At 41.1% G+C, this 14,783-nt stretch overlaps 1 protein-coding gene across 6 annotated transcripts in view; it reads left to right on the top strand.

The window, feature by feature from the left end:
* osbpl9 (oxysterol binding protein-like 9) overlaps positions 1-14,783 on the top strand; it is a 345,172-nt gene that overhangs the window by 297,809 nt on the left and 32,580 nt on the right. For all 6 annotated transcript variants that reach the window (XM_063064345.1, XM_063064341.1, XM_063064343.1 and 3 more), the window contains 2 exons: positions 3,684-3,788; positions 8,690-8,849. In XM_063064345.1, the coding sequence (XP_062920415.1) occupies positions 3,684-3,788; positions 8,690-8,849 (265 nt within the window). The remainder of the gene's footprint in view (positions 1-3,683; positions 3,789-8,689; positions 8,850-14,783) is intronic.

The following is a 14,783-nucleotide window of genomic DNA, read 5'->3' on the forward strand; positions in this document are numbered from 1 at the left end:
TCATGTGAATCCCAGGAGAAGTGTAGGTTTGCAGGAATCTACTTAAAAGGAAATCAGAAGAGGGCATGAGATAGATTTGTCAAAGAGGTGAATCTAAAGAGATTTCCTAAGTATATACTAGGACTTGAATAAGTGGACTCAATGAGAAGACGGGGATATGTGCAGCAGCCGGAGCATAAGCCTATCAATCAGGATATCCATGTTTACACTAAAAAGGGCAGGTAGGACCACTGCTTTAAATTGCCAGTATTTCAGTGAACATAGTGTAATAGGTATGGCAGACAAACTGAAGGCATGGATTGCTTTTCAGGACTGGGATATTATGACCATAACAGAAACATAGATGAGATAACGTCAGGACTGCCAGGTTAATGTTGTGTGACACTGATGTTTTAGGAGTGACAGAGGAACAGATAAGAGTGGATAGAGTGCTCCCGTTTTTAATAAGGAAGAATGTTACAGCAGTGCATAGGATGTTCTTGAGGGATCATTGAACAAATTAGAAATAAGACAGTGATAGTCACTATATTAAACCCCCCCCCCCCAATAGTCAGCAGGAACTTGACGAGCAAGTATGTTAAGAAATTGAATGTAGTTGTGAAGAATAGTATGGTAGTGCTAGTGGGAGGTTTCAGTTTTACTGATATCATTTGGGGCATCCAGAGTTCAAAGGCCCTGGATGGGTTAGAATTTGTGAGATGCATCCAATCTTCATGCAATGTATAGAGGAACCTACTCAGGAAAAAACAATTCTGGACCTATTCTTAGGGAATAAGGCTGGCCAGGTAACTAAAGTATCAGTTGAGTCCAGTGATCTCAAATCTATTAGTTTTAAAATAGTTATGGAACAAGACAGAACATGTCCACAAAGTAAAGTCTTGCCCAGTTTTGAGGACAATAAGCAGGATCCATCTGTGGTTGACTAGGTGACTGTATCTAAAAGCAGAGAAACTATTGGCATGTGTGAGGTTTTTTTTAAAGGATCATATCGGGAATCCAGGTGTAGCATGTTCCTGTTAGTATGAAAGATAAGCATACCAAGTTCAAGGATCCCTGGCTAACAAGAGATATTAAGCTTGTGGTAAGGAAAAAGGTACATCATGTTTAGGCAACACACATCTGATTTCCAGCATCTGTAGAAGTTCCTCTTGATCATGTTTAGGCAGTTGGGTGCGAATGGAGGAGGTCACTGATCAGAGCTGGCCATGGATCTTGAGTCCTAGCTGTCTAGATACACAAGCCTGGGCAGTACGATATGGAGAGCAAGCTGTTGCCCGTGGAGCAAGCTCCCACTCTCCACAGATCTGATGAACCCAAAGGAACGGAAGAGACTGATACTGTCTGGTAGCAGCAGCGTCGCAGGAGTTGCCAGTCAGCATTGAACTCAATGTAGGACAGCCTTAGGGACTCCAATTCCAAATTTTCCCCTTGGGGTTTACTCCTGAAGCCTTCCCCATGAGTGGGTATAACCTCAAGGTGGCAGAGGTTTGAGATCAGAGTTTTCCTTCTCGTAGATGAACTATCAACCACGGCTTAAGAGCCCCATCTGCCCAAAGCAACTGGTTTTAAGGTGCCAGTAACCCAGCTTTGCCCCTTTTCCTGTCAGTAGAAGTGGTTTCACTACGCTTAGTAGCTAAGCCACATGTGAAGGCCCAGAGCTGGACTTGATTGTCAGAGGCTATTTGAGGTGCATGCCATTGGGAGCATTGAGTAGAGAGTGGGAGCTTGTCCCCATTACCTCCCCTGGGTATAACAACCTTAAGAAACTTCGGCTGTGAATGAATCCCTCAAAACATAAGCAGATTTAATGAGGAGATCAGGAAGGCAAAAGAAAAATATGAAATGGATCTGGTAGACCAAGACATTTTTCAGTTATATCAGCAGTAAGAGGGTGAATAGTGAGAGATTAGATTCTCTCAAAAGACCATCAGGGCTGCCTATGTGTGGAGCCACAGGAATGACTGATATTTTTAATGTCTATTTCTCTCAGTTCGTACCAAGGAAAAGATCATAGATGTAAAGAAATGAAGACAAACAATGAGATTTTGGATCATATGCATATTACGAAGCTAAAGGAATTTGCAGCCTCATAGTGTATTAATTTGGGGTAGTCCCCAGGGCCTGACCGAGTACACCCTTGGATTTTATAGAAGGCCAGGGAAGAAATCACAGAGGCCTTTGTAAAAATGCTTGTTCTTCGTTTGTCATTAGCAAAGCTACAGAAGACTGGAAGGTGGTTAATGTTCTATTGTTCAAGAAGGTTAACAAGGACAGTCAAGGGAACTACAGGTTGGTGAGCCTGACTTCAGTTGTAGGGAAGTTACTGGGAATTTTGAGGATCGAGATCTTCAATCACTTAGATTGTCCAAGCCTGATCAGGAATTGTCAACAGGAATGTTTGAGGAGATTTAGGAGGATGTTGTCAGGACTCAAGGGACTGAATAATGGAGAGAAGTTAAGCAGATTGGAATTCTTTTCATCGGAGCATAGGAGAATGAATGCTGATCTTAGTTTATCAACCTAGGACGGACATAGGGTGAATATACAGTCTTTTTCCCAGGATTAGTGAATCAAAAACTGAAGGGAGTAGGTGTAAAGTGAGAGGAAAAAGATTTAATAAGAATACGAGGTTAAAATTTTCACCCAGAACTTGGTCACTGTATTGGAATGAGCTGCCAGAGGAAGTGGTTGAGACAGTTCTGTTAACAACATTTACAAGGTACTCAGACAATGAATGGATTGGAAAAGTTTAGATACAAGTCAAATGGAGGCAAATAGGACTCGCTTAGATGGGAGTCTTGGTTAGCATGGAGGGCTGAAGGGCATGTTTCTGTGCTGTATAACACCGTAATGGTGTTGCACCAAAAGTAACTTGTCACTGCACATATTTGTATACCTGCCCTCACTTGATGTTGTTATGTCACTCAGCAATAAGAGGGCGTATTATTAACTTTTTCCATTCTCTTTATTGTAAATTTTCAAACATTATGATATAGCAGTCCTTGCAATATTGTATTGTGTTGTGGAGTTAAAGATAGCCCAGCAGGCTAAATGATACAAGAGGGTGGTGTTTATTGTCTTTCGTAAAATTTTCTGATTGAACAAACAGTAATTAGTGAAATATAAAATAAACAGAAAAATCACTTTTATGGAAGGCAATTTGTTCTGGTCTCCATATGAATGACTTCCCATCATTCATGCTGTCATACTGCAAATGGTATTAAGAGTGCAGTTTGCACACTCAAATTGAATATAGTGCAAGAATATTTGATTTTCTTGTCTTTCTTCGGTGAAGTATCTCATTTGCAAGTCCTCCCACTGTTTTTAATAGAATAGGAAAGATTAATGTGAATGTTATCCATCTGATTAAACTGTGATAAAAAGTGTTTTTTTGAAGAATAGATCCTGTTTGTTTGTAACATTGAAATGTTGTATTACTTTTTAAATACTTGAGGATGAATCTCAGGGTTGTGTACTGTATATATCGATAATAAACGTACTTTGAATCTTTGAAAATATATGAAAAACAGGATGTATTGTAAACATTTAATACAGTGTATACAGTTGGAGACTGAGCTAGTTACAAAAGAACACACTGTACTTTTGATTTCAATCCAGAATACTGTACAGTGTTAAAGAGGCTCTGTAATTCATATTTTTGAAGATGCTTTTTTTTTTGACAGAACCTGCTCAGTTAAGCAAAGCTGAACAGCGTCCATCAACTTTGGCTGTGGGATCTGCCATTAATGCAATGGGTAATCACCAGACGCCAACTCCTAATAGTACAGGTTGGATATATTTTGTTTTCTATGTTTTGTTCAGAAGACTGTGTACTGTTGCTCAGTTATACAAGATTAAGTCTTATGTGCTCCATTAATGTTTGACCTTTCTAGTTGACCAGGATTATTGATGTGTAATTTGAATACACCCACTGTAGTTTTATTGTATGTGTTTTGAAACTCCCCTTACGAGAATTGGGGAATAAAGGGTCAGCAGTCAACCATGAGGGAGAATATTTAATTTTGAGTTGACACATTTCCAGTTAATTTTATTATCCCTACAAAGCCATGCCTTCTCTTGCCCTGTTGCGGCTAGGAGTGTTAAAGGAGTGAAAGTTATTCAGCCTTTGTAGCACTCCATAAAGAGAGCCTAAAGGTTGTATTGACAGTAGTTTTGAGAACAGCTTCTTAATTTCAGACGTGAATGTATAGTATGAGTTAGTTAATTGAATCATATCCTTAGATTTTTGACCTTATGAGAAACTGATTTAATGTCCATATTGATGCATTGCTGTTATGGTGCACTTAACATACTTATTCTGCAAATGGTTACTTTATAAATCAAGAAGAACTCCTTGGTCATTTGTAGAGTAAATCCAGTGACTGGAATAGATACTCACATTTGCAATGTTTGCATTTAATCAGCTGGCTTTGAGTATTTCAGTCACATTGTACCTCCCTCAATGGCTTACTAAACATGGAAATGAAAAGAAGGCTGCTTTTCACTTGGTGGTTGGCAGCTCATTATGCAGTAAGCACGAATTAACTTTTTTTTTCTGGAAGAGAAATACAGTGCAGCTGAAGTTTTGGACCAAGACCCTTCATCAGGATAGGCCGAAATATCGACTGTACTCTTTCCCACAGATGCTGCCTGGGCTACTGAGTTCCTCCAGCATTTTGTGTGTGCATTGCTTGGATTTCCAGCATCTACAGATTTTCTCTTGTTTATGAATGAAAAGTGAGTGCCAGTTTTGCTAAGTGCATTGGGTGAGAAGGCATACAGTTCGCTTACAAGTTTAACTGCTGCAACCAAACCAGCCAATGCTGATATCGTGAAAGTAATGCAGCAAAACTTAAAACTGAAACCATTGTTGATTGCAGAGTGCTTTAAGTTTCATAAGTGGAACCAAAAGGAAGGGGAGTGCATTTTAGCTTACATGAGTGAATTGAAGAGATTGGCCAAGCATTGTTATTTCAGTGATGGGATTAATGATGTGCTGAGAGATTGTTTAGTTTGTGGAGTCTTACAAGAAAGCATTCAAAGGCGGCTCCAAACTGCAGCACAAATCACATTTAAAAGTGCAGTGGAAATTGCTGTATCAATGGAAACAGCAACCAGAGACGCAAGTGAGTTGCAGTCAGGAATTAAAGTGAGCTTGAACAAAATCACAATGCCTAAACAGAAATCTACCTGGTTGAACAAATTGTGTTATTGTTGTGGCAGGGACTCCAATACACTAGACCAATGCAGATTTAAAGGTAAAACTTGTCGAAAATGCCACAAAATTGGACACATCCAAAGAGAGACAAAAAAACAGGGCTACACAGGGAAAAGAAAAAGTCTAGTTGCAGTTTTAAAGAAACGCTAATCTGCATGCTGTTGATGATAAATCTGATAATAATGAGAGTGACACAGGACTGCATAGCCTTGAGAGTTACAGTGTGAAAATTAACAAGAAAGGAGCAATATGGTTTACACCAGAAGTGAACAGCAAATTAATTAAAATGGAATTGGGCACTGGCTCGGCTCTTTCAGTCTTTCCACAAAATGAGTTTGAACAACATTTCAAAGATACTAAACTGAAGCCTGCAGAGATTCAACTAAGAATTTGTACTGGAGAAATAACTCCTGTGGGAATGACATTCATAACCGTGAAATACAACCGACAAGCTACATTCAGCTTGTACGTGGTTAAAAACAGGAGGGTCAGGAGTGTGGGGTCATGAGTGGCTGAGACGACTATAACTTGATTGGAGATATATCCACCATTTGCATGCCACATCCCCTGCAACAGAGTCAACTGAACGTGAATTAAAGAAGGTACTGGACTATGCTACAGCAGTGATTAAGGATGGCATTGGAAAACTCAAACATAACAAAGGTAAAATAGTATTAAATAAAATGCCATACCGAAGTTTTACAAAGCCCATCCTGTTCCTTACACCATCCAAGATAAAGTAGCCAGTGAGCTAGATCACAAGGAGGCTGAAGGAATTCTTTCCAAGGTTGAATGGAGCCCATGAGGGATGTCAGAAGTCCCAGTAACTGGGAAGGGTGGGTCTGTTCAGGCTCTGTGGTGATTTTAAGATCACTATCAACCCAGTACTGAAAGTAGATCAATACCCTCTGCCCAGGATAGAAGATATCTTTGCAAACGTTTCTGGAGGGAAGCACTTCAACAGAGTGAATTTAGTTGAGGGCTACAGGTGGAGGTGGAAGAAGAGTCCAAATTGTTTCTTATCATAAATACTCAGGTAGGGTTTAGTTGCTATAGTAGGCTTATCGTCAAGTAGCATCTGTACCCGCACTCTGGCAAAAAGCTATGAACCAGATGCTGCAAGGCTGCCCAGGCACTCAGTCTTATCTGGGTGACAAGGAACATCTCCAAAATCTCTAGACAGTGTTAAAAAGATTAGAAGATTGTGGGCTCAGCATGATGCAACAAGTGAGAATTCTTTAAACCAACCATCACTTCCTTTGGTTATACCATTGACGCACAAACAATTACACAAGTGTGCTGAGAAAAGTCAGGCAGTGGTAGATGCCACAAGGCAAAAGGATGTGTCACAGTTGTGGTCTTTTTCAGGATTTGCTAATTACTATAACAGATTCCTGCCAAACCTAGCTACTGTGCTACACCCATTGAACTCATTACTGCAGATCAGGAAGAAGTGGCAATGAACAAAATGGTGTGAGCTAAAGGAAATGGTGCCATCAGACACTGCTCACACTTTATAATCCACATTGTCCAGTGATGCTTCCCTGTGACGCCTCGCCTTATGATATAGGGGCAGTCATGTCACATGTTATGAGTGATGTAACTGAATGTCCTTGCATCATGTTCCCTTAAGACTGCAGAGAAACATTATGCATAGATTGACCGAGGCCTTGAGTCTGGTTTGGGGTATAAAACATTTCAACCAGTACCTGTATGGGGGAGAGTTTACCCTCATTACTGATCATCAACCACTGGCGTCCATTTTCACTCCACAGAAGAGTGTTCCAGTAACAGCAGCAGCAGGAATGCAGAGATGGGCTCTGTTTCTTGGAGGACACAATTACAAGATCGAATTCAAGAGGGCAACTGATCATGAAAATGCTGGTTTACCCATTTACCCTTGGGAAAGGAAGTACCTGAAAAAGTTTGCAAAAGATGATTCCCCCCCCGCCCTCCGGCTTTTGATGTATTCCTCCTAATGCTAATTGATAGTCTCCCTATTACGGTAGAGAGGATCCAAAGGGAAATCAGAAAAGAACCCGCACTGTCTCAGGTCTACATGGCCACTCAAAATGGTTGGAATGTGCAGCAGAAATTCCAGTTCCCCCATTTTTACTGGCACCGGGGTGAACCCCCTTGACGGGTTTGCCTTATGGTGTGGATTAAAGGTTGTACCCTGAAGCTGAAAGCTAAAATTTTGGAGGAGCTACATTCCGGTAATCTATATATGGTCAGAATGAAAGCAGTGTCTGGAAGCTTTGTCTGGTAGCTTGGGATTGATCAGCAGATCGAGCAGCTTGCTGTGCACTGTTCTGGATGCCAACACATCCAGAAGATGCCAAGAGCGGCACCTCTCCATCCCTGAGAATAGCCTGCATTGCCCTGGCAAAGGATTCATGTGGATTTTGCCAGACCCTTCATGGGCACAAATTTCTTGGTCGTAGTGGATGCAGTTACAGTACAAAGTGGCTAGAAGTGTTCCCAGTAGCCTTCACTACAGCTTTGCACACTGTTGATGTGTTGAGAAGCCTCTTCTCAAGGACTGGTGTTCCAAAGGACCACAGTTTGTCATGGAACAGTTTCAGTCATTCCTGAAAATGAATGGAATAAGTCATATTACATCGACATCATATGACCCAGCTACAAATGACATGACGGAAGGGTTTGTCCAGAGTCTAAAGAGCGCACTGCAAGCAAAGTCAGCAGAGCACAGTGAATCAGAAGCTCACCATTTTCACGTTTACATGTCACGATGCAGTACACTGCACAACCAACAACTCACCAGTTATGTTGTTCCCAGGTTGTCCATTGCACTCATGCTTGGATCTGCTGAAACCCAATATCATAAGGAATATTCAGGACAAACCGCTGAGGCAAATTGTGGGCTCCTCAAACCAGGAGGTTTAATGTTTTACTCCTGGAGTTAAGAAATCCTGGTGAGGTACAACAGAGATGATCAAAAGTGGGTACTTGCAAGGATTAAGGAACTAGACCACTCTTCTATATAGTGAAGGTGGTGTCTGATGTCATCTGGAGATAATACATTGATCGGTTGAGGTTGCCCATATTTTTGATTAGTTTTATGTTTTCGAATTACAAAACATAACTCGGCAGCATTTTTTTGCTGCTGTATTTGTTATTCCTCCAAACTGTACTTGATTGAAAAGAATTGGGTATATAAGGGAACTGCTTTCCATTTTGAAGGAGGACACATCTTTGCAAATTTAACTTAACATTCAGGCAAAATAGTTACCTCTAACTAAAGCTGGTAACTGTTGCAAAAATAAGGGGAAGTAAGGTGCATGTTGCAAAGTAGATAAGTACACTCTTTTAACAAAACATCCTAATGGAAAAATAATAAAACATCATGAAGTCTATTTGATTGCATCTCTGATATTGGTGTGGTGGTGAAGAGAATCTCCCAGTAAAATGTTAACATCGGCAGTATGATTGTGTGTTTCTGTTGTTCAGGAAGTGGACAGTCAGCACCAACCAGCAGCATCACTTCGCCCAGCCATGTAAATCTGTCTCCTAATACAGTGCCAGATTTTTCATATTCCAGTAGTGAGGATGAATTCTATGATGCAGATGAATTCTACCAGAGCAACTCTTCTCCGAAGCGTTGCTTAGAGTGAGTACCTTAAAAAAAATTTACTTGGAATATTTTCTTAACTATTAAAAAGAGCAAATGATAAATAGTTATTTTTCAAAACAATTTCAAAATACATTAAAATAATATATTTTTAGACATACTTGGTATTGAGTTTTCCATGAAAAATTTTGTGTGCGTCAACTTTCTTTTTACTAACTGAGTGAAGGAAAGTGTACTATTCTGAGACTGGTTTAAGGTTGTGATGTGGGAAAGAAAAAAAATCATTGTGCAATTTTTGTCACTCTTCCCTATTGGCACAGTTTTGATTCTGCTTTTTTGAGAAAGAAAAACTAATATTGAATGCAGTCTAGCAGAAACTCGCTTGACTAATTCCTAGGGCAAAATGATTACCCTGTCACTAAGTGTTTTAAAAATGTGAGTTTGAAAGCATGAGGGCGATCTTCGTGAAAGCAGATGTGACACGGTAAATGTTTCCACAAGTGGGAAGTCTAATGAAGGTACATGTTTACAAAGATGCATTTGAAATTTGAGGTGCATAGATTTTTCTTTCTTGCAGAGGGTAGTGAATCCTTGGAATTCTAGACCCTTGAAGGTTCTGAAAGCTAAATCATTGGTGTTTCTTAAAGAGGAGGTAGATAATTTTTTTTTAAAGTTCGGGGAATTGAGGGTAATGGGAAGCTGACACAGAAGAGGAGTTGCAGCCCAGGGAAGATCACCTATGATCCAATGGTGAGCAAACTTGAACAGCCAGGTGGCCTGCTTCTGCTATTTTCTTGCGTTCTTGATTTGACATTAAATAAAGGCTTTATATTTAATTTAACTTAAAACACCTTATTACAATAATTCTACACTGAAGTAATTCTCCCCAGTTCACTCGGCACCATATACAGGAACCAACTACATTACCAAACCACACATTTTTGGCTTATGGGAGGAAACTGGATCTCCTGTGAAAACCCATGCAGTCAAAATACCTTATGGTGTAAAAGGTTATCATGCAAATTTCACACAGACAGCATTGGTGGTCAGAGATGAATCTGGGTCACCTGAAGTTGTGAGATACCACTAAGGGGCAACAAGTCAGCTTGAACGGAGTTGTACCTAATAAAGTGGCCACAGGAGTGGGACCCAGTTGTGGTCTTCTGCTATAGGATTGATATGTTGTGCATTCAGATATGTTGTTCTGTTGTTGTAACATGGCTATTTGTAACAGGCAACAGTTACTATTTCCTTCCTGTCAACTTGAACCAGTCTGGCCATTCTCCTCTGACCTCTCCCATTAACAAGGTGCCTTCACCCACAGGACTGCCACTCACTGGGTGTTTTTCTACTTATCGCACCATTCTCTATAAACTCGGGAGACTGCTGTGCATGAAAATCCCAAGAGAATCAGCAGTTTCTGAGACACTCAATCCACCCTGTCTTGCACCAACAATTATTCCACAGTCAAAGTCACTTGGATTACATTTCTTCCCCATTCTGATGTTTGGTCAGAACAGCAGCTGAACCTCTTGACCATGTTTGCGTGCTTTTATGCATTGAGTTGCTGTCACGTAATTGGCTGATTAGATATTTGCATGAACGAGCAGATGTGCTAATAAAGTGGCCACTCAGTGAGTGAGTGAGTGTGTGTGTGTGTGTGTGTATATATATATCTATGGAAAATGCTATTTGGATTCCTATTTTATGTATGCATATTAGAAGAAGGAATTCTTACGAAAGAATATTTTATTGCTGTGAGAAGGTCATTAAGATATGTTACCAAACACTGCAACTTCATTGTTTGTAACTGATGTTCTGGGAAAGCATTTTCTTAGATCTATAATCCATTGAAGAAAATCACACAAATCTTTGGTTATGCAGGCAATTTTTATATTAGTGCAGTGTTATTATAGAGGAGGAAACAATAACGAGAAGTACAAATATTAAAAATTGAATGTGTAGACCGTTTATGTGTAACGAATTGGAAATTTTAAACATTTTTGTTGATGTATGTACAAAATTGGTGGTGTTCTGGATAAGCATAATACAGCACAAGCCCTTTGACCCACAATATTGTGCTGACCCTTTAACCTACTCTAAGATCAATCTAACCCTTCCCTCCCACATAACCTACCATTTGTCTTCATTCCATGTGTCTGTCTAAGAGCCTCTTAAATGTCGTTAATGTATCTGCCACTACCACCAGTCCTGGGATCACATTCAATGCACCTACTCTCTGTGTAAAGAAACATACTTCTGACATTGCCCCTATACTTTCCTCCAAATACATTATAAAGTTATAAGAAAAGTGTAAAAGGTTGTCGTAGGTTAAAATGAGACATTTTTAGGAAGTAGAGCTGGGCTCAGAAGTGGTAGACAGAGTTCAATCCAGTGAATTGTGAAATAATACACTTTAGAAGGTCGAACTTGAAGCAGAGTACAAGATTAATGGCAGGATTTTTAGCCCTATAGAGAAAGAGAGGAATTTTGGAGTCCACATCCATGGTGGTTAAGAAGGTGTATTGGGCTTAGTTTAAGATTAAGCTCTGGAGCTGTGAGCTAATGTTGCAGGTCTATAAAACTCTGCTTAGACCACATTTGGAGTATTGTGTTCAGTCCTGGATCTGTGGAGATCTCACTGAATGGTGTAAAGTGAGGACATAGTTAAAGCATTAAACATTTTAATATTAATTTTAAAAAGAGTAATTTTAAATATAATCCTCATTCTTCATTATTAAATGCACTTACCCACTATTAAAATGAGCAATTATTTGAGATTTGTGTTAATTCATGCAAAAAAAATAGCTGCCAGTACATATTTTGGACTTTGGCAAGACTAACTGTACTCACTTGCTTAATGTCAGCAAAACTTAATATCTTGTAAAATGTCTTATGCATTTATGAAGTTTTTATAATATTCATTGAAAAATTAAAACTGATTACTTATAAAATATAACATATTTGACCTTTAATTCTTACTGTCATTATTCTCATGGACAAAAGCCAGGAAGCACAATCTGTGTTTAAGTTCTCTCTTCTATACCTTTTATATGATCAAATACACAATTGTTGCTCCATATTAGATTAAGACATTAAAGTGAAAACTTGTCTTTTTCCATTGATATTCCAAAAATAACAGGTGTTGTTAAGGTGACCAATGCTGAAATTTTTTAAACTGTTAACTTGTCCATTTGTTAAGAAGTTGTGTGCTTTAAATTATTTTTTCATGCATGTTTGAGTTTCCCAGCATAACTTGCAATAATTTTGCCTCTGGTTTGGTATTTGTGGCTTAGGTTAAACTGTGACAGGTGAAGCTGCTGAAAAGATGGGCTTTTAAGGATTGATATCTGCGAGCTGCTTGATGTTGTCTTGAATTAAGAATCTTGGATTTTTTTCTATGAAATTTATGTTAAGTAGGTTACGTAGTCAATTTTAAATGCTTATTATTGAAGTTAATCATAGAGTCGTGCAGCATAGCCCTTCCGTCCCACTGGTCCGTACCAACTTCATATTTTCCTAAATCATCTCTGTCCCCATTCTATCCTCCTGATTTCCTCCTTCAGTACCCTCCCTTGTACTCTTTCAGGGATTCACTTGATTTCAGCTGCCTGTACTTGTCCCATATTTCATTTTTTTCTGGCCAGAGCATCAATATTCCTTGTCATCCAGAGTTCCCTACTCAAACAAGCCTTGCCATTACTCTAGTGGGGACATGCAGACCTCTCACTATCTCACCTTGCATGTGATCCCTTTGCCTGCAAACAACCTTTCCTGTCTCACATAAAGTTTACTTAAAATCTGCACAAATCTCTCTCTCTATCCCTGTCTCTATCCCTTTCTCTCTCTCTATCCCCCCCTCTCTCTTATCCCCCCTCTCTATCCCCCCTCTCTCTATCCCCCCTCTCTCTATCCCCCCTCTCTCTATCCCCCCCTCTCTCTATCCCCCCCTCTCTCTATCCCCCCCTCTATCCCCCTCTCTCCCCCCTCTCTCTATCCCCCCCATCCCCCCTCTATCCCCCCATCCCCCCTCTCTATCCCCCCTATCCCCCTCTCTATCCCCCCTATCCCCCTCTCTATCCCCCTCTCTATCCCCCCTCTCTATCCCCCCTCTCTCTCCCCCCTCTCTCTATCCCCCCTCTCTCTATCCCCCCTCTCTCTATCCCCCCTCTCTCTATCCCCCCTCTCTCTATCCCCCCTCGCTCTATCCCCCCTCGCTCTATCCCCCCTCTCTATCCCCCCCTCTCTATCCCCCCTCTCTATCCCCCCTCTCTATCCCCCCCTCTCTATCCCCCCCTCTCTATCCCCCCTCTCTATCCCCCCTCTCTATCCCCCCTCTCTATCCCCCCCCCTCTATCCCCCCCCTCTATCCCCCCCCTCTATCCCCCCTCTCTATCCCCCCCTCTATCCCCCCCTCTCATCCCCCCCTCTCATCCCCCCTCTCTATCCCCCCTCTCTATCCCCCCCTCTATCCCCCCCTCTCTACTATCCCCCCCTCTCTATCCCTCTCTCTCTCTATCCCCCTCTCTCTCTGCCCCCTCTCTATCCCCCCTATCCTTTCCTCCCTCTCTACCCCCTTCTCTCTCCCCCCTCCTCTATCCCCCTCCCCCTCCTTCTCCCCCATCCCCCTCCCCCCTCCTTCTCCTCCCTCTTTCTCCCCCCTCTCTCCCTCCCCACCCCTCTCCCCATCTATCCCCCTCTCTATCTATCCCTCCCTCTCTGTCCATCTTCTCTGCCTAGCCCCCTCCCCATTTCTCTATTGCTCTCACTCTCTCTCTTGTGCTCTATCTCACTTTCGCTCTATCACTATCTCTCTCTCTCACTCTATCTCTATCTCTCACTCTCTCTCTCTCCTTCGCGCTTCCTCTCTCTGTTTATCGCTCGCTCACTGTTTCTCGCTCGCTCTCTTTATCACCCCCACACCAGGCCATAAGATACAGGAGCAGGATAAGGCTATTTGTGCCATCGGGTCTGCTCCACCATTTCATGATGGCTGATCCAATCTTCTGCCTTTTCCTCATATCCCTTCATGCCCTGACCAATCAAGAACCTATCAACCTCTCCCTTAAATATACATAAAGACTTGGCCTCAACAGCTGCCTCTGGCAAAGAATTCCACAGATTCACTACTCTGTGCCAGAAGAAATTCCTCCTCATCTCCTTTCTTAAAGGACGCCTGTATATTCTGAGACTGTGTATTCTGATGTTAGACTTTCCCACCACAGGAAACATCCTCTCAAAATCCACTTTATCAAGGCCTTTCACCTTTCAAAAGGTTTCAATGAGGTAATCCCTCATTCTTCTGAATTCTAGTGAATACAGACCCAGAGCCATCAAATGCTCTTCATATGACAAGCCATTCAATCCCAGAATCTTCTTCGTGAACCTCTTTTGTACCCTCTCCAGTTTCAGCTCATCCTTTCTAAGATAAGGGCCCAAAATTGTTCCTAATACTTCAAGTGAGACCTCACCAGTGCATTATAAAGTCTCAGCATTACATCCTTGCTTTTATATTCTAGTCCTCTTGAAATAAATGCTAATATTGCATTTGCCTTCCTTACCACAGACTCAACCTGCAAATTAACCTTTAGGGAATCCTGCACAAGTACTCCCAAGTCCCTTTGTTCCTCAGTCTTTTGGATTTTCTCTTCATTTAGAAAATAGTCAACCCAAGTAACCAGAGACGTCATCCTTGATCATTGACTCCAGCATATTTGCAATCACTAAGATCAGACTAACTGGCCTATAGTTTCCTTTCTTCTGCCTCTCCCTTCTTGAAGAGTGGAGTGACATTTGCAACTTTCCAGTCTTCCAGAAATATTCCAGAATCTAATGATTCTTGAAGGATCATTACTAATGCCTGCACAATCCCTTCAGCCACCTCTTTCAGAACTTTGGGGTGTATACCATCTGGTCCAGGTGACTTATCTACCTTTCAGTTTCCCAAGAACCCTCTTTCTAGTAATATTAACT

The sequence above is a fragment of the Mobula hypostoma genome, chromosome 12, assembly GCF_963921235.1.
Source record: "Mobula hypostoma chromosome 12, sMobHyp1.1, whole genome shotgun sequence".
Taxonomy (NCBI): domain Eukaryota; kingdom Metazoa; phylum Chordata; class Chondrichthyes; order Myliobatiformes; family Myliobatidae; genus Mobula; species Mobula hypostoma.